General features: G+C 36.5%; 1 protein-coding gene and 1 long non-coding RNA gene across 3 annotated transcripts in view; one reads left to right on the forward strand and one right to left on the reverse strand.

Moving 5' to 3' along the window:
* Positions 1 to 27535, reverse strand: part of LOC115216256 (protein crumbs-like) — a 220306-nt gene that overhangs the window by 152130 nt on the left and 40641 nt on the right. For both annotated transcript variants that reach the window (XM_036507796.1, XM_036507801.1), the window contains exon 2: positions 11883 to 12455. In XM_036507796.1, the coding sequence (XP_036363689.1) occupies positions 11883 to 12455 (573 nt within the window). The remainder of the gene's footprint in view (positions 1 to 11882; positions 12456 to 27535) is intronic.
* Positions 636 to 27195, forward strand: LOC118765587. The gene is made up of 3 exons (XR_005001448.1): positions 636 to 670; positions 7427 to 7429; positions 27071 to 27195. It is a non-coding gene; the product is annotated as an uncharacterized LOC118765587 (long non-coding RNA).

Consider the following 27535-nt stretch of genomic DNA (forward strand, 5'->3'; position numbering starts at 1 on the left):
GACTTGTGCCTGGGAGGGTAACTTTCTGGGTGTAATCCCATGGTCTGTGTTGTGACTGAAGGCGGTCTCAGAATATATATATATATATATATATATATATATATATACATTTATATATATATATATATATATATAATATATATATATATATATATATTTATATATATATATATATTTATATATATATATATTTATATATATATAGGCAAAGGCATGGCTGTATGGTTATGAAGCTTTCTTCTCAACCATGTGATTTTGGGGTTCAATTTAGATGTGACACCTACTATAGCTGCAGTGATTCTCAAACAGGACCCTTATGACCCTTAGTGGTTCATGTAAGATTTTAGGGGTCCACACAAGCAAAATAGTAAATTGAGTACCTACAGTATTTTAAGGGTCCAAAGAACCTAAAGATGTATTTATAGCAAGAAACAGCTCAGCTTCTTTCTCTAACATTTAACATAGTTAAATGGGCACAAGAGTGGCTGTGTGGTAAGTAGCTTGCTTACCAACCACATGATTCCGGGTTCAGTCCCACTGTGTGGCACCTTGGGCAAGTGTCTTCTACTATAGCCTCGGGCCGACCAAAGCCTCATGAGTGGATTTGGTAGACAGAAACTGAAAGAAACCCATTGTATATATGTATATATATATATGTGTGTGTGTGTGTGTATATATATGTTGTGTATCTGTGTTTGTACCCTCAACATTGCTTGACAACCAATGCTCGTGCATTTAGGTCCCCGTAACTTAGCGGTTCGGCAAAGCGACTGATAAAATAAGTTCTAGGCTTACAAAAAATTAGTCCTGGGGTCGATTTGCTTGACTAAAGGTGATGCTCCAGCATGAACACAGTCAAATGACTGAAACAAGTAAAAGGAAAGAAAAGGGAAATTTGGTAGACAGAAACTGTATGGAGGCCTATTCTGTATGTGTGTGTGTGTTTATGTTTTTGTCCTGCATCATAGTGGTTCAACAGTGATCAATGAAAAGCTGCAGGTTTAAAAATACATACAGGGATCAATATAACTAATTAAACCCTTCAAGGCTGTGATCCAGCATGGCCACAGTCCAATGACTAAAACTAGTAAAAGAATGCTTTTACAATTTTTTTATAAGTTTGTGCTAACCAACTGATAATTTGGCTGGTTTTCAATATTATATTTTTAGTAACAATTATTGTGCTAAACAGACTTATACTTGTCTGACCCCACCAGCTTAAGGGGCTTGGTTTCCCATCCATAATGGCTGCATTAGACACAGAGCAATTTTCTGTTTCATTAAAAAAAAAACAGTGCATATATTCAAAATAAGTCTTAATTATAACTTTATTGCAAGTTTTATTCACTTGTTACTTAATTACATTCCATTCTGAAGAAACTCATACCCTACCAAAATATTGCTATTCTCTCCTCTGGTGGGGTATGCCACCCACCTTGAGAATTACTGCTTACACACAAATCAAGTGACTTCTTCACACCAGTCTAGGTGAAATGAGACAAGACAGAAACAAAATGAAACACTAACAACGGATTTATCCTTGACTGACTGAACTATGAATAAGTAATCCAACCATCTTAGTTCTGTAGTTCTGGAACGATAGACACAGGAATTGAAAGAAGAAGAATTAAAATTTCATGACATTTTCTTTGGATTAAATAGGGGATTAACGAAAAACTACGTGTTTCTCAAACCTATTGAAAATATTTAACCCTTTTATTACCAACCCGGCTAAAACCAGCTCTGGCTCTTTAGTATAAATGTCATGTTTTCATAAGTTTTGAATTAAAATCTTCCACCAAACCTTAGTCACAATTTATGTTTCTAACACTAGCTGAATGATAACAAAGTTATTTTACTAAATTCTTTGTTATATTTATATTAATTGAAAGAAACACAGAGCATCTTAAAATAAATAAGGTAACAAAAGGGTTAAGATATATAATAGAGAAACAATTCTTAACCCTTTTGAAACCAACCCAGCCGAAACTGCTTCTGGCTCTGTAGTACAAATGTCTTGTTTTCATAAGTTTTGAATCAAAATCTTCCATCAAATCTTAGTCATAATTTATGTTCCTAATACTAGCTGAATGATAACAAAGTTATTTTACTAAATTCTTTGTTATATTTAAAATAATTGAAAGCAACACAGAGCATCTCAAAATAAATATGGTTACGAAAGGGTTAAATGCCACATTACCAGCTACTCTACTACCTACAATTTTTGATGGCATACAAGATGCACTTTCTTTACCAAAAAGAATGCCTCAAAAATTCACTCCAGGTCTTATATGCAAGGTTCAGCCTACCTTACATACTTTAATGTAATGCACTAAAACCATTTCCTAAATATACACTGCTGAAATTGGGGTGTGTCGAATATGCCTTGAGCATTCCAGAAGTTTTGAGACTTTTTGAGGAGAGACAGTAATTTCAAAGAAGTACAAAACTTTAATTTCTTTCAAAGTAGAATCCCTTGACATAAATGTTCCATGAAGGGCCCATGGAAGTCCTTCAAAGTGAAAGTGTCCAGGACCCTATCACAATCTCCATATTCTCAATGTTTTCAGAGTGCCCCCGATTGGTCTATTTCAGCTTGGAAAAAAAAGCAAAAGTCACAGGGAGTAAAGTCTGGATAGTAAGAAGAGTGAGTGACAGTTTTGATCTCTCTCTCTCTCTCTCTCAAGTAGTTGGTTACCCAGGATGGAATTGTAGACTGATGCATTGTTCTGGTGCAAGTACTACTGACCCGAGTGGAAAAGCTCTGGCCTTTTGCAATGAAATCTCTTTCTGAACTCCGTCAAACCTCCACAAAGTACTTTTTATTGACCATCTATCTAGAGAGAACCCAGTGGGTGTAGATGACACCCTTGCTGTCAAAAAAAGGAGCTCACCATGAGCTTCTTTGTGGACTTGCTTTGCCTGGCCTTCTTGAGTCAAGGAGAGCTAGGATGTTTCCATTGGGTACTCTATCTCTTGGTCTCTGGATTCCTCATAATAACACACCCAGCTTTTGTCTGGGTCTGTTACCCTTTTAGTTACCCAAATGTGTTTGTGTGTGTGTGTATATATATATAAATATATTTTAGTTACCCTTACTACAAGTTCTGGTACTATATCCTTCCTGTATCATATAGACTCATAGGGCCAGTTTCCTGGTACCCACCATGTATATATTCACCCTCTGAATGGAATGCTGGTCTGTTGCAGGAATACTCACTTTTGCCAGCTGAGTGGACTGGAGCAATGTGAAATGAAGTGTTTTGCTCAAGAACACAATGTATCACCCGGTCCAGGAAATGAAACCACAATCTTACGATCATCATGCTAACACACTAACCTATTTCTTTACTACCCACAAGGGGCTAAACACAGAAGGGACAAACAAGGACAGACAAATGGAATAAGTCGATTACATCGACCCCAATGCGTAACTGGTACTTAATTTATCAACCCCGAAAGGATGAAAGGCAAAGTCGACCTCGGCGGAATTTGAACTCAGAACTTAACGGCAGTTGAAATACCGCTAAGCATTTCGCCCGGCGTGCTAACGTTTCTGCCAGCTCTAAGCCAAATGCCTCCACACATGTTCTGGTATTGGTAGAAGACAACTGAAAAACTGTTAGCAACAAGATCTGGCCATAATATAACTACCTCAGAATAGTCATTTGATCCATCCCAGCATGGAAAAGCTGACATAAAAAACTGCTGTGGCTAATGATCATGGTATTAAAAAAAAAGTCAATAGCCACCAGCTGGTGGACAAAGGGATTATTATTTTTTTTTGTGAGTTTTTTCTTTTATTTTATTTTAGTTATTATTTTTCATTTTACAACAACAACAACAACTGATGATTGCTTTCTATGTCATATGCAACAGCAGATACAAATATATTCCATTAGAAATATTGTTGCAAACATTGTCAACTATATTTGGAAACTCTGTCTGTGCGTGTGTGTGTGTAAGGAGATTTTTAAGAACATAAGAAATTGAGTGGGAATAAGTAAGATAAAAGAAATGTGTGTGTGTGCGTATATATGTGTGTGTGTGTCATTGTGTGAGTGAGTGTGTGTAAAGAGATTTTTAAGAGCATAAGAAATTGAGTGAGAAAAAAGAAATTGAGTGGGAAAAACGAAATTGAGTGGGATAAAAGAAATGTGTTTGTGTGTGTGTGTATATGTATATATATATATGTATATATATATATAATATATATATATATATATATATATATATATAAATTAAAATGAGGGTGAAAAATTGGATCTTAATCTGATTAACATCAATTTACGAGAACATTTCTTAGTTGTAAGACCATAGTGGATCTACTTCTAGCATAAGGGTTGTCCACATAGTGATCATTCCTCTCATATGTATGTATATATGTGTGTGTGTGTCATTGTGTTTGTCCCACCCACCACTTGGCAACTGGCATTGGTTACATCCCCATAACCTAAGGGTTTGGCAAAAGCGATATATTCATGCCAGTGACATGTAAAAAGCACCCAGTACACTTTATAAACAGGTCGGCATTGGGAAGGGCATCCAGCCATAGAAACCATGCCACAACCAACTGCTGGAGTCTAGACAGCTCCATGTCAAACCATCCAACCCATGCCAGCATGGAAAGAGGAAGCTAAACGATGTTGATGATGATGATGATTATGGTGATGATGATGATATATATATTTCTTTACTACCCACAAAGGGGTTAAACACTGAGGGGACAAACAAGGACAGACAAAGGGGTTAAGTCGATTACATCAACCCCGGTGCATAACTGGTACTTAATTTATCGACCCCGAAAGGATGAAAGACAAAGTCGACCTCGGCGGAATTTGAACCCAGAACGTAACAGCAGATGAAATACGGCTACGCATTTCGCCCGGCGTGCTAACGTTTCTGCCAGCTCGCCGCCTTGGTGATGATATATATGTTAGAAAGACCTTCAACAACATTAACATGTCACCAAATAAATCATATCTGGTAATTATTTTATTGGCTGCAGAAGGATGTAAAAAACGAAGTAAACCTGAAGAGAATTTGAAGTCAGAACGTAACGATACTGCAAGGCATTTTACTCACTGCCATCCACCAGGTGTGTGTGTGTGTATTATATATGTATACTAGCAGTACCGCCCGGCATTGCTCGGGTTTGTTTCGACCCTTTAGAATTGGAATTTTTGAAAAGTAAAAATTTTGCATTATGTAGCTTGCTATTCTCTTTAAGTCAAGAATTTTCTGGTTGAAATGCACTGAAAAATGGCGACACAGCAGTCAAAAAATCGTAAAAAATAGGGATTTTCATAGAAAAAAAGCACCTTTTTGATGTAAATAATTTTTGGTGTTGACATGGTCCGATTTTAATTTTTTCTTCTACGGAAGGAAGAGCAAGCTTTCTTCTATCATACTCTCAATTTTGGTCAACATGTGCCACAGGGTCTCAGAGGAGATAGCGTTAGTTGAAGGCTACCAAACCTGCCACACGCAGACAACTTCAGCTTTATATAGAGAGAGATAAGTGTGTGTGTGTGTACTTTCTCCCTTTACTCTTTTACTTGTTTCAGTCATCTGACTGTGGCCATGCTGGAGCACCGCCTTTACTTGAGTAAATCGACCCCAGGACTTATTCTTTGTAAGCCTAGTACTTATTCTATCGGTCTCTTTCGCTGAACTGCCAAGTTACGGGAGCATAAACACACCAACCTCAGTATGCAACTGGTAATTAATCTATTGACCCCGAAAGGATGAAAGGCAAAGTCGACCTCGGCGGAATTTGAACTCAGAACGTAAAGACAGATGAAATACATGCACACACAACAGGCTCCTCTCAGTTTCTGTCAACCAAATCCACTCACACGGGTTTTGTTTAGCCCAAGACTATAGTAGAAGACACTTGCCCGAGGTGCCATGCAGTGGGACTGATCCCAGAACCGTGTGGCTGAGAAAACAAACTTCTAACCACACAGCCACTCATGCATCTACTACATATATAAAATTAGAACTCCAAGAGGAAAAGAAAGAAATTAATGTTTCCATTGTCTAATCAGTCATAACAATAAGCGTTGTTTCAGAGACCTGACAAAGGCAGGAAGAAAAAGAGAGGGAGAAAATAATAATGATAATCTTCCTTAAAGATGAATGATTCATAAATCCTTGTATCTCATATTTATATGAAACTATGGTTTCTGAATCACTATGCAATTACAGAATTATATGAAACATGATACAGAGGAAAAAAGAAAAAAATTGCAATGGTGTGTATGTGTTTCAATATAAGTATATGGACATTTAATTATGGTCAATGATACTGGTTTAGCAATGAAGAATACAAATTATTGTGTCAGAAATAAAGATTAAAATCTCTGCTAAGAAGGATTTGGAATTATTCAGTTATAGAGTTCTATGTATTAATATCTGTCACGTTCTTTCCGCCTGACCCTGTTGTATATACACTTTATACATGCTTGTTTCCACCCCAGCTCCTGCCACTTTGATTATAATTGGTCTATCTGTTATCTTACATTCCCTCAGGTATTAGTGTAAATTATATCTAATATGGTGCAAGAGTTTTAATAGCAACGTCAGACCCCTAAAAGGGGACATGTGACATGCCCACGGGGACAGGTATTGGAAGCAGAAATGGATCCTTTAATTTTAGTTAAGACTACATCTCTGCCACCAAAATCCACCCTTGGGCAGACACCTGAAATAACTGAGAGCAATCAGGTTATTTGATATATTTGGGATGCATTGCACATGCTAATTAAATAACTCTACTCTTGTTATATTCCTTCTTGAGAAGATAAACATCAAAGAAGATTTGGGGGGCAGTTTTGAAGAGGTTGGGTGGGGAGGTGGGCATTTACTTAATCATCTGAGCTGGTAATGTAATACCAAATTTACATCTTAAAAAAATTCTCTCAGAGGATCTTAGTCTTAATTCCTATGAGGAGACATAATTCAAAATATAAGTAAAACAGGCCTTTTTTATGTGATTTTTTTCATAACATCTTTATAATTTTGACCTAATAATAATAATAATAATAATAATAATGAAATTATTGTATACAGGGCTCAGGTGCACCACAACTTGTCAGAAAGTGCATATAAAGTGTATGCAGTAATGTACAAATGTCTGGAAAGCGAACAATGTATGAGTCAGATACATGCTTGCGTGTGTATGGAGGGGAGAAAATCAGGTGTAGTGTTGGCGAATCTCAGGAAGCATGGAAATTTTGAAGGATGCAGTGCTCCGACAACTAACAACTGATGCCGGCAGTTTATTCCATGCTTCAGCAACTCTTAGTGTGAAAAAATGTTTCCTAAAGTCATGGGAGCTGTGCTGTTTTCTGACTTTGTTTATATGCCTACAAGTGTTAGATGGGTGGAGTTTGAAAAGGTGCTCAGAGTTATTGTTTGTAAGATGGTTAATAATTTTATGGCTGTCAGCCAAGTCAGCTGCCAGTCGTTGGAGTTTCAATGTATCCATGCCCAGGGAAGTAAGGCATTCAGAATATAGCAGATGCCTGATGGAGGGTATTTTTTTGGTTGCACATCGCTGAACAGCTTCCAGACGATTAATATCCTGGGCAAGATAGGGGTTCCAGACCGGTGATGCAAATTCCAGGTGAGATCTTACCATAGCTGTATAAAGCCGCAGATAGATAGCCGGAGAGCGGCTCACTACATTTGATGGTGTATAATGTTCATTTTTCTTTCCAGAAACAGGTCTCAAAAAAATCATCCCAGCTCTTATATTTAAAGCTGCTTTAAATATTACACACCTTAATCAAACTCTTGGTATAATACACTGCCTCTGTTTTAATTTTGGTGATAATGAAAAATTTAGTAAAATAATTTTATTATTGCAGTGTGGAAGGTGTTTATAAACCATTAAAGAAACACACAAAATCCGTTTGATTCACTTCAACATTTAAATCTAATTTGTCAAAATATTTTCGTCGCTTTCAGACCGTGACCTGTTCACTGACAAAATTCCGTGCTGCATGGAATTTTGTCAGTGATATATATATATATATATACACACATACATATATATATATATACATATATGTATGTGTACCTGCGTTTGTCCCCTCAACATCGCTTGACAACCGTTGGTGGTGTGTTTATGTCCCCGTAACTTAGCGGTTTGGCAAAAGAGACTGATAGAATAAGTACTAGGCTTACAAAGAATAAGTCCTGGGGTTGATTTGCTTAACTAAAGGTGGTGCTCCAGCATGGTCACAGTCAAATGACTGAAACAAGTAAAAGAGAGTACATACAAAAACATGTCACACATATTCCATTCCATTTCCTCCACACTTATTAAATACACATCAACCTATTTTATATATGACATAAACAAATATGGGTATATCAAATACCATACAGCATAAATTTTCTATTTATTTAAATTATCTCCACCGCCAGAGGATGTTTCATAACTACCAGATGGCAATCAAGATTAGCTCCACTTGAGAAGGGGAGATAATCTCAAGAATTATATATCTTGAGTGTTGGGCCTCATGGATGTAGAGTGGCTGAGTTCCTTTTGAGTGTTGGACCTCACAGAGGCAATGACTGAAACCTTTGGCACTATGTTGTACTTGAGAAGAAGACCCCTCAAGCTGACAGCCATTAAGGCAAGGGCCAGCTTCCTGTCTGGAGATAAAAGGATAGTCATGGATGTGTGTTTCTGGTTCAATAGCCATCATCAACATGACTTATATAGAAAACACATTTATGGCCAATATCTACCTGTCTATCTAGGACAGGTAAAACTCCCAAGATTCACAGGTGAGTTCTCTCCAGCGGTCTTTGTCTCTTATCATTGCTGTCATGTCCTGTGTCTCCCAGAGGTCAGTGTCTGTCCTTAGGGCATCAACATATGTCATCCTCAGGCTCCCTTTCTTAGTATGTCCGTGTAGGGGCTCCCACAAGAGCATACGGTGTAGTATCAACTCTGAATGATGCTGAATACGTCCAGCTAACCTCAGTCTCCTCTGTGTTATTTTCGAGCTAACTACTGAGAGGCTTTATTTACATTATTTACATTCGATGGATATTTGTCCTCATCTTGTTTATTGTTAACACTGATGTTTGTTTACATCCCATAATAAGTACTGGAGTGCAATTTGTTCATCGAAACCCTTCAAGGCAGTGCCCCAGCATGGCCACAATCCAATCACTGAAATAAATAAAAAATAAACCAAAACAAGGATACTCCCATTGAATCCAACCAGATGGTGAGTCTAGATGTCATAAGCCTGTTCACAGTTTAAGTATGAACCACAGTGTCAGCTAAGCAGACTGAGGAAACCAATCAGAAACTATAAATAGCATTTTGAATTTAAGAGGAGTTTATATATAGTTATTCAATCTGCAAGAAACAGCAGCCAAATTTCTCACAAATTACATTCTATCATTTTTAAGAGAACACAAAATACTGTAATTGCTTTTTTGTTTTTTGCTGTTGTTTTTTCATCAAGATGTTCTTTCATACCTCAATTTAATAGAGGTATAATTTCTTACACACAATGTAACAAAAGTAATTAACATTCAAATAAATACAGAATTTCAATTCAGAAAACAAACAAAAAAAAACACTTATAAATATTAAAACTGTAAAAGAAAATATAAAAAAAAATAGCAATAACATCATGGAAGAGCTATTTCAACCATCTAAAAACTAATAAATTCATTTTTAATTTATTCCTTGCAGTGTCCAAATTTTTGTCACAGAACTGGAACCTGATCACTGAACTGTAGCTGGTGATCAAATTGCAGCTGAACGATGAAAATTTTGATACCTTAGGAAATAAAAGGAAAGTATATTTTACATATTTCGTTTTTGGATTTGGTTTGTAAGATTCTTCATATGAGTTCATGTGTTGAAGCATATTCTCTTGTGTCTGGGGAGAGTCATTTTCTTTTTGTGCCTTATGATTTAACACACTCACCGGTAAAATTTCCACTTATTTCTTATTTTTATTTTCTTAAAAATTTTCATTGTATCTTGCAACCTTTTCAATAGTCAAGACTATTAAAAAGGTTGCAAGAAGCAACAAAAATTTTAGGAAAATAGAAATATGAAATAAGTGGAAATTTTACCAGTGAGTGTTTTAAATTATAAGGCACAAAAAGAAAATGACTCTCCCCAGACATGACAGAACATATTTTACATAATAAGAATTTTAAAAACTAAGAGATATGAAATAAATCATTTTTAATGGCGCAACTCAAAGTAGATAAATCAGTATCAAGAATCATCATTTCCCATTATCTCTGCCAGTCACAGAATGTGCACTGACATGTGTATGCTATTGGACACATCTCATGTTAGTCATACTCTTCCATGCTGACTTAGGGCATGTTGGGAAAAGATATTAATTTTGGAGTTTTCCTCCTCCTAGATAGATTGCTTTCACCACAGCTGAGGAGCACAATCTAACCTTACAAAAGTCTATTTAACCCATAGACAGGACCCTGAGAGATACTACAAGGGGCTAAACATAGAGGGGACAAACAAGGACAGACAAAGGTATTAAGTCGATTACATCGACCCCAGTGCGTAACTGGTACTTAATTTGTTGACCCCGAAGGGATGAAAGGCAAAGTCAACCTCGGTGGAATTTGAACTCAGAACGTAACGGTAGACAAAATACCTATTTCTTTATTACCCACAAGGGGCTAAACACAGAGGGGACAAACAAGGACGGACATAGGTATTAAGTCGATTACATCAACCCCAGTGCGTAACTGGTACTTAATTTATCGACCCCGAAAGGATGAAAGGCAAAGTCGACCTCGGCGGAATTTGAACTCACAACGTAACGCAGACGAAATACCGCTAAGCATTTCGCCCGGCGTGCTAACGTTTCTGCCAGCTCGCCGCCTTCTGAGAGATACTACCATTCTGAATCAAGATGTACCTGGGAGTAAGGGTTATTAAAGGGTGATTCCACACTCCATACAACCCCAGAACTGGAATCTCATCATCAAATGCAGTTTAATATCCTACCAGTATGTAGAATATTGGGTTAAAAAAATCCTTGGATGGAAAAAAGTTGAAGGCTAGCCATGGGACTCAAACCCACATCTTCTGTGAACATGACAGATGTGTTACCATTACACCAAAGTAACACTTCAAATTTTTTCTATCTGTTTCAGAAGCTTTGTCCTTACCAGCGAGAACACTATGTTGTCTACATCATAAGAATTCTAGAAACTTTAAAACATATGAAATAAATCATTTTAAATGGTAGAACTTAAAGAAGATAAAGCTATAAATAATATTAGGGCAACTTTCAATGTTTTTTCCATCCCAGGGCTTTTCAACTCAATATTTTATATGCTACTAGCACTATGACCTGGCATGCATATACAGCTGTGTGCGTGTGCACATACACGCGAGTACTGTCCAAATCTCTGACCAATCACATACAGCTAGCTGGCATTCAATTGGTGTATCAAGTTTCGGGCAATTTGATTGGGTTTTGGATAGAAAATTCACAAAAAAGTCACATCTATTGATTTTTTTAATGGCTTTGCGGGGTAACTGGGGAAATGTAAAGATCTGCATGACTACCCTTGGACGGTTTTGAATGACCATAGAAAGTGCGAGCCCTCTAACTGAAAAATTGTGGATTTGTATAAAGGACACACACACAGACATTTTGCCGTTTATATATAGAGCGATTAGTTTATAGTTTTATCTACTTAAAAATAGTTAATTTAACAGTTTTTGTGTATTTTTAGATAACTAAAATGGTTTTTCCATGATGTAACTGCTTTAGTTTCCACATATTCATTTCCAACCAAATCACTTGCTAGAAAAGTACAACCTCTAGAACATAAATAGTAGTTTGGAAACTTACTTTCAGAACATTTAGGATCATTTGTTGATGGACAGCCATTGTATACAGACCCAGTTGAGCTGGCCAAAGTTAGGTCAATATTTGGACCAGACATCAAACAACCAGTAAAATTGAATCCCACAAGCAGCGCTGAACCATTTTGTAGTTTAACATTCCAAAGATTTTGGTTGAAAGAGTCGTTTGCAATTAATTTTTTAAACAATGTGTCAGCTCCTTTCTGCACTATAATTGAAAGATTGCCCAGGAGATATTCAAACTTTACAAAATACCAGGCATCGTTATTTAAATTCTCACCTACTGTCACATTAGAAAGAGAACTGTTTATTTGCCATTCAAGGTCCAAAACTCCATTGTCCAGTGATAATGTTAAGCTGTTTCCAGTAGCACCAACTTGATGAAGTAATTTTCCATTGGAACAAGTCCGAAAAGAAAGTCCAGAATTTGACTTAAGCTGCCAAATTTGAGATATATTGAGAAAGCCTGATGCATTTAAATACACATTGTTTGATATAGTAGTGGAGGATGATGATGATGTCTTTACTGGAGGGAGAAAAAAGGTAACCAGTAGAAGCCCTGAAAATAAAGAAAAATATATATAAATATTGAACTCTCATATTAACAATAATAAATGTGGTCAGTTTAAGTGAACAGGTTCCCAAAATATTTTGTCATGCAAAAATCATAAAACCCATACCTATATTCTTTGGAGAACCCCTGTTACCCTCACCTCCACCCCATCCCAATTTCAAGAAAACATTAAATGAAACAAGAACTGTTTGTGGGGGGGGGGGTTCAAAACAGAAAAAAAATTATATATAAAAAAATATAACTTAGCAGTTCAGTGAAAGAGACCAATAGAGTAAATACAAGACTTCAAAGAACAAAATAAATACTGGGGTTAATTTGTTTGACAAAACATTTCAAGATAGTGCCACAGTATAGCCATAGGCCATTGACTGGAACAAGTAAAAAGTAGATAATAAAGATAAATAACCACCTGAGTATTAAAGCAGAATGGTGGAGGATAATACATTGGGCTAACCGGCTCATATATGAAGGATTCAACTCTACATCAGGTGTTTTTCAATAGAACCCTATTCTGTAATATTTTATTCACCAAACTATTGAGACCAGCTACCAAGTGGTCAACACAGTCAATCATTCATTAATACATTCCTTCCTCTGTTCATAAAAGCCATACAAATTCAAACAGCACTTTGAGTTACTGGGGTACCACTGAAGATTTTATAGCTAGTTGAAGAGAGGATTACACTAAAATATATGTTAGGAAACAGTGTAAGACAGTGGTTCTCAACCAGGCCCCACATAAGATTTTGTTGTTAAAATTTATGTGCAATAAATTCTACAACAGTGGCAGACTGGATCTAAAAATATTAGTTTCTAGGAGACTAAGGGGGCTCACCTGCAACTACAAGGGGGCCCACCCACAACTACAATGCTATAATTTAATTTTTTTTTCTTTTAAGTATTCTTTTCAACTGTCTACAAACACAGGCTGAAATAATTAATGCCTTCATCCAGAAGTGAATAAAAAAATTCTCAAAATTGATGGGATGGGCCCCTTAGATACTAACATGGGCCTCCATATATGGATTCTAATGGCACAGGGGCTCACTTGCCATTGGGCAAGCTGGCAACCTGGTCAGTCCGCCACTGTTCTACAATACATAAAATATTTCAATTCCTAATAATATTTAATTATAGATATACAGTAGGATAGTTTTTTTTATATATATCAAATGTATATGGAGCTCCAGTGGAGAAAAACAGGCATCAAAAGGGGTCAATAGGAAAAAAAAAATGGTTGAGAATCACTTCTATAAGGTAATTGGATATACTGAATATAGAAATTATAAGCTGTGGACAAGATATCAGATTTTAATGGGGTACCTTTTTGGAAAAAGTACACTGAATTTAACTGTCATCTGACAAGGCTACATTTCAAAAGGCTTTTAATACAGCTAGCCTTCTTATTTTATAAAATATAAATTATTATTACCTTTTACTTTTAACAACCAGAAACTGTGACAAAAAGTAGAAGTGATGTGCTAAAGTCAATATTTTTACACAAACTGAAACTGGAATTTCAGAATGAAAGTGGGCTGTATATATTACACACACACACACAAACACTACACACACATATATACATACATACATGTATACATACACACACACGCACATATACCCACATCTACATATATATATATGTGTGTGTATCTATATATATGTGTGTGTGTGTGTGTGTGTGTGTGTGTGTGTGTGTGTATGTATGTATAGGTATATATTTATTGATAAACACTTTCTTTCAAGTAGGGTTTGCGTAGATGTATAAAAGAAGCATGAGAAAGTAATAAAAATGTGAGAATTTCATTGTGTAAACTCCGTGTTATTAGCGTAAACACTGTTTAACAAGTGTAAACACATTTACATATTTATAATTAAACTGTAGTTGGCTCATCTGCAAAAATATATATCACCCAAAACTCTCCCTTCTAAAATGTGAGTAGTCATGTAACTCCTCTACTTCAAGAAACCTATTCTAATCCTGCCCTTTTTTCTTATACTTTACCCCTCTCTATTCTCCTTATTCTCCAAGCATAGAGTTGTCTCCCCCTCATCTCGGGGTTTGTCGTCTTACAAGCTGCATTGCAACCTCACATGTGCTGGTTGCATGAAAAATGTACCTGGTGCATGTTGCAGAGTGCTTGGAGTTAGGAAGAGCATCCAACTGTGAACTTTAACATCTGTTTTGCATGCTGGCATGGTTGGACAGTTTGATAGGAAAATGTACCTATGCTAGTGTCACATAAAAAAGAACTGTGCCAGTTCCACATAGAAAGCAATGGTGCCAGTGCCAAATAAAAAGCACTCATGTTGGAGCCATGTAATAGCACTGGGGATCTTTACCTTTTGACCGACAGATTTAAAATATAATTTTTTGTAACTAAACACTTTCAAACTTCGGACACTGGTAGAATGTGTCATATAAAGCATGTTTTACTCTTAGCATTTTTGAGAAAAACTTATATTTACGAAGATATTTCACCTTAAAGTTCTCGTATTTCAGTAATTTCAACCAATCAATGACGTGTATTCAGCTGAATAAAATTACTGACAAAAAATAATTTCAAACATGACATTCCTAAACAAAAGTTTGATTAATATATAAAACTGCTTTTCACAGATAAGGGTAATGAAATTTTGACTGGATATATCTGATTTCCACAGTTAGAGGACTATCAATGAGTCATTATGACAATTTTACACCTTTATTTAGAGTTGTCTGAAATGTATAAATTTACATCCTTGTAGTTTTGGCAAACATTCTTAAAACGTATCTTTCCCTAGTGGACATAGTTATTAGAGGGGAGATAATAATTTTTTTCATAATTCGTGCGATTGGAAATTAGAATTTGAAATTAAAGAAAATTGGAAAAGTTACATTTGAAGAATAGTCTATACTCTCAATGAACAGAGTAGTACTTGACAGGATGTGTAAAAGATGCCCACTTCATTTGAGTGTTGAGGATACATTTATATTAAATGGCTCAACTGTCACAATAGCACTGACTGAGGACCTGATAATCTACGTGTTATACAGGAATGTCCAGTTAATTTACAGGGAGATACAGTAACTGGTGCAATTTATCATCAAAAGGATTGATTGGAGCACTCTGTTTTGACAGTACTGTAACTGGTTCCATTTACCAGAACTTGTTGAGGCAAGCTGGCAGAAACGTTAGCATGCCGGACGAAATGCTTAGCAGTATTTCATCTGTCTTTAAGTTCTGGGTTCAAATTCTGCCGAAATCGACTTTCCCTTTCATCCTTTCGGGGTCGATAAATTAAGTACCAGTTATGCACTGGGGTCGATATAATCGACTTAATCCGTTTGTCTATCCTTGTTTGTCCTCTCTGTGTTTACCCCCTTGTGGGTAGTAAAGAAATAGATATTTCCTCTGTCTTTACGTTCTGGTTTCAAATTCCGCCAAGGTCGACTTTCCCTTACATCCTTTTGAGGTCGATAAATTAAGTACCAGTTACGCACTGGGGTCGATGTAATCGACTTAATCCCTTTGTCTGTCTTTGTTTGACCCCTCTATGTTAAGCCCCTTGAGGGCAATGAAGAAATATGAACTTGTTGAGGCAATCTAACATGTCAAGCATTCAAAGAGGACCTCGAAGATGTGGAATTTTATTCTCAGCAAGATGGGGACCCTTCATGCTACTATAGTAATGTAAGGACGCTAAGGACGTACCTTGATTAGATTTTAACAAATAGGTGGAATGGATGAAGAATTTCAGTAGAATATCCTTCGCATTCACTGGACCTCATATCAGTAGATTTTTAAGGCGATACATAAAAGATAAGTTTACAAAATAAAACTAACAACAGTTGAAGAATTTGGGTACAACCGTTGAACGAGAATACGTTCAAATAGTGAACAAAATGCTTCTTGATGTTTGCAATCCCATTACTTCGTGTTATCAACAATGTCTGGACCAGAAAGTCCATCAGTTTGAAAAGAGACGTCCATAAAATAATTAAAAAACACTGACTTTAAAAGCAATGTCTGTGCGTTTCATCGGACACCCTGTGTGTACGTACATACATATATGCATGCATACGTTCAATTACATCGATGAAAAGTTATGACAGCCATTTAAAACACATCTAGTTATTATTCACTTTTGTCAAATAAAGTGTCAAAAAGTTCCGCTGTGCATCTGCAACTTGGACAATATGACGTAACATTTTGGCATTTTTAACTGCAGAATACTATCAAGAAATTAAAACAAAAATGAATGTGTGTGCGTGCGTGTTAGTCATGAATTTCTCTCAGGTTTCTTTCGCAGTTTCAACAAACGATTTCAGAATAAAATCGTTTGTCAAACAATCTCTGAAATATATAGGCTAAGACTCGGCTATAATAACAAATATCTACGTTAGTTTGTATCAGAGTTGTACACAGCCGAGTTAGGATTCTTGATTTCAACATTTTCTTAATTTTCCATTCATAGAATTTAAGTATTTGATATATAACATTTAAACATGTACATCTTTTAGAACATTGTCATTTTACAAGATTTTGCTGGCAAATTCTTAAATTAACATAAATATCTATTTATATGAAAGAAAATTACCGGAAAACTTTCTTCTAATTCTGTTGTGTCTGGGGAGAGTCATTCTCTTTTGGTGCCTTATTATTTAACGCACTCACCGGTAAATTTCCACTTTTTTCTTATTTTTATTTTCCAAAAGTTTTCGTTGCGTCTTGCAACCTTTTCAATAGTCTTGACACTAATTCTTTCTATTAAATCTGTATTTAAACCATTTGTGGGGAATTCTTTTTTATCATAACTGGTCGCCCACCGCAAGATTTAACTGAACCTACTGAAGCAAGCCAGTACGCTCGTAGCATTACCACAGGCGATGGAGAGGCTAAGGCGTTGGGGGAGCCAGGTGCCCTCACAAGCATCACCTGACATCTCGGTGAGACGAGTTACCAATACTCTTTACTCTTTTGCTTGTTTCAGTCATTTGACTGTGGCCATGCTGGAGCACCACCTTTAGTCGAGCAAATCGACTCCAGCACTTATTCTATTGGTTTCTTTTGCCGAATCACTAAGTTATGGGGACGTAAACACACCAGCATCGGTTGTCAAGTGATGTTGGGGGGGACAAACACAGACACACAAACATATATACACACACATACATATATATATATATACATATATACGACGGGCTTCTTTCAGTTTCCGTCTACCAAATCCACTCACAAGGCTTTGGTCGGCCCGAAGCTATAGAAGACACTTGCCCAAGGTGTCACGTAGTGGTACTAAACCCGGAACCATGTGGTTGGTAAGCAAGCTACTCACCACTCAGCTACTCCTACGCCTGTGTTGACAAGGATTTCGCGTTTAGTGGCCCAGTCCCTCCGAACGTCTCAAACACCACATGTTGGTAGAGACAGTTCACTGTCAGGTCCCGATACTTCAGAGTTTTCTTCCGTTCGGCTACGGAAGCAGTGACCCTCCCATTAACTGCAGCATCCAGAATGTGGAAGGGAGTAAAGGAGTTGCAGACTGTGGTGTCCTAAATGAGGCACCTACCTCTAACCCAGGGATAGAGGGTAAGACCATCTGGTCTCTTTCCAGAACTGAGGGGATATTAATCCGAACCAGGGCCCACTAAATGATTAGGTTTAGCTCGGTGTAATGAGCGAAGCTACTAGCATTTAGGCAGCAAGACAGACCGTGAAGACCTGTGGGGTTGAGAGGCCTACCACAGTGACATCTCAGTCCCTTACAGATGTCAGCTCCTACTCTGAGTGCTCTACAGATGCGGAATCAGTGGTGGCTCGTGTATAAGCACTGCGGACCTGCAGTACCCCCTATTTCCACTCGATATTATCAATAACATTCAATACAATGAATCCTTTTTTTTCTTTAATTCTTATGTATCTTTTTTTTCCAGACAGTTTTTTTTTCTTTAGTTTCAGCTCAGAGCTGCGGCCATGCTGATGCACCGCCGTTTGATGAAAGGCAAAGTCAGCCTGAGCAGAATTTGAACTCAGAACACGAAGACAAGTAAAATGCAGCTGAGCATTTTGCCCGGTGTGCTAACAATTCTGTCCGCTCACTGCGTTGGTAAAAATTGATGAAAATTTGGCCGCTATTTTTAGTAGATTGAGTGACAACGTAGAAATTCCCTTATATATAGAGATTGGTGTTGTGAAACTCTTGATGTTGGAGAAACTCAACAAAATAACAAAAATAAAAGGGAGGAGAAGGTTGAAGAGAAAGACTGGTTCGACAGAAAAACACTTGCTACATTCCTAAATACTTGAGATGTTTGGGATTTCACATTTAGAGAAAAAATGTGTAAACTATTGGAAATGTGTCAATAATAATAATCGCTATTATTCTTTCTTAAAATAATAATAAAGATTTCTTTTATTTACTACTAGGGTGATGGATGTAGGTCAGTCAAAGACATAACTGTGATTGTTTTTGAAAAAAGGATGTAGTTGAGTACTTGATTGTTATTTATTTTGACACTTCAAGGTGACTCAGAATATAAAGAGGTAAAAATAAATAATTTTTTCTACTATAGGCACAAGGCCTGAAATTTTGGGATCTTTTCGGTTTGAACGGCAGCTTTTTCTAGCGGTGTCATATGAAATTGTCACCCATAATTATGACCCTAGTATCGATCTATTGCATTTCAATCTGTTTTAGTGTTAGGGTTAGGGGTGAGTGGAAGGGTATCTTTTTTTTCTTCAGAAATGTAAATAAACCCAATCTGTTTCTTAAACGAGGGACATATTCATACGGCGCAGAATGTTTTCTACTTCAATAGACGTCATTGATTGGTTGAAATTGCAGAAATTGAAGAAAAAAAAACAAATATCTTACAAACTATAGAATTTTCTCAATAAAGCCAAGAGAAAAAGATGTGATCTTTTCGGTTTGAACGGCAGTTTTTAACGTTTCTAGGTAACTAAAAAAATTTAAACTTCGTATACTGGTAGAATGTGTTTATAAAACATCTTTTTCTCTTGGCTTTATTGAGAAAAAAGATCCAGATGATGTTTTATAAATACATTCTACCAGTATACGAAGTTTAAAAGTGTTTAGTTACGTGGAAATTATTTTAAAAAACTGCCGTTCAAACCGAAAAGATCCAAATTTTGGAGCAGGGAACTAGTTGACCTCGAAAGGACTAAAGGAAAAATTAATTTCGACGGAATTTGAACTCAGAATGTAAAACTGAAAGATATTCCGTTAAACATTTTGTCTAGCGTACCAACGACTCTCCCGGCACATCACCTTAGAGGTGAAAATAATTCATGGCATTTCTTTCAGTACTTTAGCAGTTTTGTAATTCACAACGGTTACTAAAAATAATATTTTTACTAATTTAAGCATATGACTAGCGATTTTAAGATGGGGGAGATTAATCGATTACATCAACCTTAGTACTTGACGGCTAATTTATTTTATCGACCTAAGAGGGATAAAAGACAAAGACGGCCTTGGCGGTATCTGAACCCAGAACAAAATACTGCAAGGCATTTTTCCGACACTAGCAATTCTACAAATCCCAAACATGTCCGTAATTTTTCCCGAAAACATACATATACAGCAATATTTCACTTAACGATCTCCTACTTTAACGAACTTTTGGAATTTACCTATTATCGAAAGCCATTTTTTTATATTCACAAAAGGATTAATAAATAAACTATTTTTCGTTTTTGGATTTGGTTTGCAAGATTCTTTATATGAGTTCGTGTGTTGAAGCATATTCTGTTGTATATGGGGAGAATCATTTTCTTTTTGTGCCTTAACACACTCACCGGTAAAATTTCCACTTATTTCTTATTTTTATTTTCCTAAAATTTTCGTTGCATCTTGCAACCTTTTCAATAGTCAAGACTAAAAATAAGAAATAAGTGGAAATTTTACCGGTGAGTATGTTATATTATGGGGCACAAAAAGAAAATGACTCACCAGACACAACAAAATAAACTATTACAATCATAAAACGGATGTAATAGTTGATCGGCAGACTTTCGGAATAGCTATCACTACCTCATGGAGAAGGAAAATGGCAATGAATTGAGATGATTGTTTCATAGTTTATTTACTAATCCTTTTGTTTATTGACTTCGAAAGGGCTTCAACTAAGATCATTATCAGCCATTCGGTTGATTGTGTCATTTCACTAAGCCTAGTAATAATAAGTACATACTTTTTTTATGCAAACAATATTACATACAAAAAAGTCTAAGAAAATAAAACTACGAGTACTCCAGTATCCCATAACAACATCAATTCAGTAACTGAATCGCACTGAAGAAATAATAATCACCTGACAATTGGTTCTTTATTTACTACAAAGTCGGCGAATGGGAAACATAACGAACATTAATTTCAAAACTGGATATTTCTTTATACAACGAAGGGAAAAAATAGACGAGTTGAAAAGAAAAATATTAAAATTATAGGCATTGTAACAATGCCAAATTATGAAATGTAGAAATATATATATACATCCTAAAAGATGAGCAACCATGAAAATAAAATTCGGGAATCCTACAAGTCCCCCCAGCTGCCCTTCAATAGCAAAGTAAATGCTTTCTTCTTACTATGAAATTACAGGTGAAAATTAAGTGGAACCATCGTGTCATGCTAGGCTCACAACTCTCACCCATATTTCAGCATATTTGCTGGAAGGCAGACTTCCTTCTCCGCTAACGTCTTTCTCTCTTCGAGTAATGTAAAAGGTTAAAGGTGTAGTCTTAGAATAAAAACCCTGCTTTTAGTTACCTCCACAACACCACCTCGTTCACCATAATCACCAGATACAGGAAAACTGCCTGTCTTTCCTTGCCAACTGATAATAATTTCTAACATGAGCACAAGACCAAGAAATCTGGTGGGAGCAGAACAGTCGATTCTATTGATCCCCAATACTTGATTGACATTTTATTGAATCAGGGGGCAAAAATGAGAGAGAAAAATGTCAAAGGAAAAAAACGTCACAGAAACAAGAACGCCTTTATAACTTGCGTGTATGTTTACAGGAGAACCACAAGACAAAGTTTCTTCTTGGCGTCAGCTGGACTATTCGTCTTAGCATTAAAAATACTGAATATACACGTAATGCCACGATACCATGTAAGGTGTTGTCAATCCTTGTATATGTCATGTATTGTCAGCAACTGACTTAACACTTTTTTTTTTGTCCTATTGTCTGGATTTGCTTATGAAATTGAATAAAAGGGTTGGGGTTTTTTTCCACGAATAATGGCATCATAAATCATGTACAAGTCATATACTGTCAGTTAATAACTGATTTATAATAGCTTTTGTTTTATTATCTGAATTGTTTATAGTATTTAAATAAAACGAGGCTTTTCCCTAGTTATTATTGTGACTTTTTTCAAGACACCATTTTACTTTAATGATCCTAGAAGAATGAAAGGCAAAGTTGACATCGGTAGAATTTGAACTCGAGACTCGAAAGAAGCTGAAACAAGTATCACAAAGCATTTTCTCGCTGTCAAATGATTTTGCGGATCTTTTCGGTTTGAATGGCAGTTTTTTAAAATAATTTCCACGTAACTAAACACTTTTAAACTTCGTATACTGGTAGAATGTGTTCATAAAACATCTCTTTCTCTTGGCTTTATTGAGAAAATTCTATAGTTTGTAAGATATTAGTTGTTTTTTTTCTTCAATTTCTGCAATTTCAACCAATCAATGACGTCTATTGAAGTAAAAAACATTCTTGCCGTATGAATATGTCCCTCGTTTAAGAAACAGATTGGGCTTATTTACATTTGTGAAGAAAAAAAAGATACCCTTCCCCCCACCCTAACCCTAAAACAAATTGAAATGCAATAGATCGATACTAGGGTCATAATTATGGGTGACAAGTTCATATGACACCGCTAGAAAAAACTGCCGTTCAAACCGAAAAGATCCGATTTTGCCATTCCACCGCCCCAATAAACGATATCATTTTAAAGATATATACATATCAGCGACAGAGGCAATATTAAAGCCAAGCCAATGAATTTATTCCATGGTAACTACCCGCAGTATAGTTTGTCTAACAGAACACTCACGTTTAAGTAAGGATAAATACAACCTCCGATATATTTTTGTATTAGCATATTAGCTCAGATCTGTAAGTGAATTTAGTTAATTGAATTGAAGAATATCTGGATCTTTTCGCTTTGACCGGCAGATTTTTAAAATAATTTCTTTGTACCTAAATACTTTTAAACTTCGTATACTAGTAGAATGTGTTTATAAAACATCTTTTTTTCTCTTGGCTTTCTTGAGAAAATTCTGTAGTTTGTAAGCTATTTGTTGTTTAATTTCTTGCATTTCAACCAATCAATGACGTCTATTGAGGTGAATACAATTTGTCCGGATGCGAAAAGATCCTAATATCTATTTTATTAACTGGGGAGATTGCAAACAAAGTCAACTGAAAAGGCAAAATTAATAATAAAGTCTCACATTGGAACAAGGAGAGGGGAATAGTAAATCGGCATAGTTTCGGTTGTAGTAGCACAGATAGGCATAGTTTCGGTTGTAGTAGCATGCGAAACTTCGCCATATACTATTTGTAAATTGCTACGTTTTTATTTATTTACAACGAACAGATAAAAGGCAAAATTGACTAAATTCTGAAAGATATCGTCAGCTGCTCTACTGAGTACGGTAGAAAATGCCTGTGTGATAAAGTTGCCATACTAGAAGACATGTCGAAACAGAGATTATGTTGTATTTATCTAAATATTGTCAGAGAGCGCCAAAACAAAAATTCTTAATCGATATATCAATTCTAACAAACAATATGTCCGCAAAACAAATGGAGTGTTTAATTATCCAGTTATAAGGATCTGGAAATAAATATATCCAGAATGGGCAGGGTGGGTGGTCTAAAAGAAACAATTGCTATAATTAATAGGGGCCTTGGGAATTACATAAAACCCGAGAAGATATAAAATACGTAACTGAAACTCCAGGCCTTACACACACATCTTACACAACTAGTCATGGCACACACTGTAATTTTCAAGACAAAAGAAGAGAAAAACACTGAACGTTGCTCAAGGGACGATGTTATGCTCAACTGTGCATTGAAAGCATACAATGAAATAAAACTAATGAAATAATAATGAATTGTTTCATAATGAAACAAGATCTGATGGAAGAATAAAGTAGGGAAACGGACAATATCATATAGTGGTGAATTAGTTCAGTTATTAGAGGCGCACTGCAGTAAAAGTGCCTGTTGTCTGCATACAATAAATAATTAATTACGTTTATTAAAAGCAATTTCTTTTTATAACTAGGCATCTTAAGTTCTTTATTTTCATTACACTTTAACTTCGGTGAAATTGAAAGCGATCGACTTTCCTCCAATCTCATAGTGTGTGCGCATTATAATTTAATGGAATGGGCTTGTTAGAAATTTAATTTTCAAGAATTCTTTCCCTTCTCGGCTGAGAAAAATGTTCGTTAACATTTTATAACTTTTCTCCCGATTTCATTAGGATTGTAATTTCAATTAAAAATTGTTTTCGACCAACCACATGACGTACTGCAGCACGCAGTTAACTGTGTGTGTGTGAGAGAGAGAGAGAGAGAGAGAGAGAGAGAGAGAGAGAGAGAGAGAGAGAGAGAGAGAGAGAGAGAGAGAGAGTAAATCTCGTAGCAGAACGCCTGTCATTTTTACAGAAGTACGTCCATGTCCCACGAACCCAATATTTACATGGTATTCTGAATAGCTATTGCTACGTCGAGATACACCGTTCTTCAAACGAGAATTAGATTAATCGTGAATTTTCCGAGTTCTCTCACCACGCCCACTCTCGCACGTCAGCGCGCGTTTTTTATATATTCGTACACTACACATTATTTTACACCTATTACACTTTTTGCTTTTTTTGTGACCGGGTCCTAAACTAGTGATTAACCGAGTATTATTTTACATTCTCTCAAAGTTTCTAAATTCTTATGATGTCATACACACACAAAATTTCCCCGCTCAAAGGCTTGTATACGCCATCATATTGACAAGTTCATCACTGTCTGTAAAACTATTAGAAATTTCGTTTTTTGGATTTGGTTTGCAAGATTCTTTATATGAGTTCGTGTGTTGAAGCATATTCTGTTGTGTCTGGGGAGAGTCATTTTCTTTTTGTGCCTTATAATTTAACACACCGGTAAAATTTCCACTATTTCTTATTTTTATTTTCCTAAAATTTTCCTTGCGTCTTGGCAACCTTTTCAATAGTAAAATTTCCACTTATTTCTTATTTTTATTTTCCTAAAATTTTCGTTGCGTCTTGCAACCTTTTCAATAGAGTCAAGACTATTGAAAAGGTTGCCAAGACGCAACGAAAATTTTAGAAAATAAAAATAAGAAATAAGTGGAAATTTTACTGGTGAGTGTGTTAGATCTTAGTTGAAGCCCTTTCGAAGTCAATAAACAAAAGGATGAAACAACCATCTCAATTCTTTGCCATTTTCCTTCTCCATGAGGCAGTGATAGCTATTCCGAAAGTCTGCCGATCAACTATTACATCCGTTTTATCATTATAATAGTTTATTTTGTTGTGTCTGGGGAGAGTCATTTTCTTTTTGTGCCTTGTAATGTAACACACTCACCGGTAAAATTTCCACTTATTTCTTATTTTTAGTCTTGACTATTGAAAAGGTTGCCAAGACGCAACGAAAATTTTAGAAAATAAAAATAAGAAATAAGTGGAAATTTTACTGGTGAGTGTGTTAGATAGTGAGGCACTAAAAGAGAATGACTCTCCCCAGACACGACAGAATACTAGAAATCTATATCTGTATTATTCTACCAGTTACAACGTGTATTGTGGTGTCACGCTTGTAACAACATTAACAAAGGATATTCATTTTATTAATCTAGTTTTACAAAATTAAATCAGAAAACTGGACAAAACAGAGATCACAATCGAAAAAATTAAAAAGAAAAGAGAAAAAAAAAACAATTCACCACCTTAGGTTGAAAAGTTGGGGGTGCTGGGAAACCTCTCTAATGGCTATTGAGGCTCGCTTGCAGCGTTGCCGCGGATGATGGCGAGGCTGATGCGCTGGAATAGCCAAGTGCCCTCACAAGCCTCACCAGTTACCTCTACTAGGCGAGTTGCCAGCGAAGACAGGAATCTCGCAGTTAGTGGTCCGACCCCACCAAACGTCTCGACAGCCACAGGATAGAAAATGTAGTTGGCGGACAGATTGCGGTATTTTAGGATTTTGTTCCGCTCGGCCACAGAAGCTGTGGATCTCGCCCTGTCCGCAGCATCCAAAATGTGAGCAGAGAAGAAGCAAAGGGGTCGCTAACTGTGACAATTGTGAAAGGGAATCGAAGGCATAATTGAAATCTTTAATCATAATGGTTTCTTATTTAGAGCACAATTCAGTGTTCAACCGTAGTTCATGACTGGTACGAAATAATACTATGAAGATTTATAAATCTATGCACCAAAATAAAAATAAGAATGCTCATTTATAAAATATAGAATTCCCAAAGATTCTACTAGTTTATATTTTTAAGATCGGAAGAATTGGCAAAATGGCTTTTAAAACCCTTTCCAACATTTGGTCACCAACATTCATACTCTAAATTTGAATCTTTATATACTAAATGAAGAGTCCTGTTGTCGCCTCTGTCCACTACGCTACTTCGGGTCTGGGATATCACAGGCCGTTGGTAATCCCTTGACCCTGTATAAATTTCTCTTGCATAATATATAAAAAAACTTTAAAATACTGGTACTCCGTCGGTTACGACGATGAGGGTTCCAGTTGATCAGATCAACAGAACAACCTACTTGTGGAATTAACATGCATGTGGCTGAACACTCCACTGACACTTATTTTTCACGTAGTTCTCAGGGAGATTCAGCATGCTGCAGAATGTGATAAGGCTGACCCTTTGAAATACAGGCTTTATGCGTCTTGTGTCGACTAGAGCGACTTGAAATAAAGCGTCTTGCTCAAGGACACAACGCGCTGCCGGGAGTCGAACTCACGACCTTACGATCATGAGCCGAATACCCTCACCACTAAGCCATGCACCTTCACTTGCATAATCTTTTCTACTCTAGGCACAAGGCCCGAAATTTTGAGGGAGGAGGCCAGTCGATTAGATCGATCCAGTATGCAACTGGTACTTAATTTACGACCCAGAAAGGATGAAAGGCAAAGTCGACCTCGGCGGAATTTGAACTTCGAACGTATAGACAGACGAAATACCTATTTCTTTACTACCCACAAGGGGCTAAACCCAGAGAGGACAAACAAGGACAGACAAACGGATTAAGTCGATTATATCGACCCCAGTGCGTAACTGGTACTTATTTAATCGACCCCGAAAGGATGAAAGGCAAAGTCGACCTCGGCGGAATTTGAACTCAGAACGTAACGGCAGACGAAATACAGCTACGCATTTCGCCCGGTGTGCTAACGTTTCTTCGAGAATGGGAAGGGTGTCCCAACAACCATCTTCCTCGCGAAGCAAGCAGGTTGAGTTGCAAGTTTAGTCGCAGACGATCCGACCATGCAACTGGTTGTACTGGATTAATGACGAATAAAAGTGTGGATTAGAGTGAAAGCTTTTGAGGAGGCCAGGATGACACTTGCAAGACTCAAGAGAGATTTAAAAAAGAATGTTGTGATCGAGAAGTTGAATCTCAGTAACCCTTTTACGTACACAGTTTGTAACAGACCATGCCTTTCTTTTGCTGGGCTCAAATTTCATTTGCGAAACCGTGAAAAACGAACATCCACTAACTACTCTGCCTATATATAAATGTGCACACCTTTCAATGCCCTGTATGCCATAAGGTCTGCACATCTAACGGAGGCCTCAAAAGACATTTTAAGATCCACAAAGATTAGAACTTAACTGCAGCTCTTGGTGGTCTAAATCAGATATGCAATCTATGTGGGTGTCTTTTCAAAAAGTCACATCAGACGCCATGATGAATCTAATGTGTAAGTACAAAAGGTAGTCAGACTCAGTATGAGGAAAAGGCGGCGAGGTGGCAGAATTGCTACGT

Source organism: Octopus sinensis, linkage group LG1 (assembly GCF_006345805.1).
Source record: "Octopus sinensis linkage group LG1, ASM634580v1, whole genome shotgun sequence".
Taxonomy (NCBI): domain Eukaryota; kingdom Metazoa; phylum Mollusca; class Cephalopoda; order Octopoda; family Octopodidae; genus Octopus; species Octopus sinensis.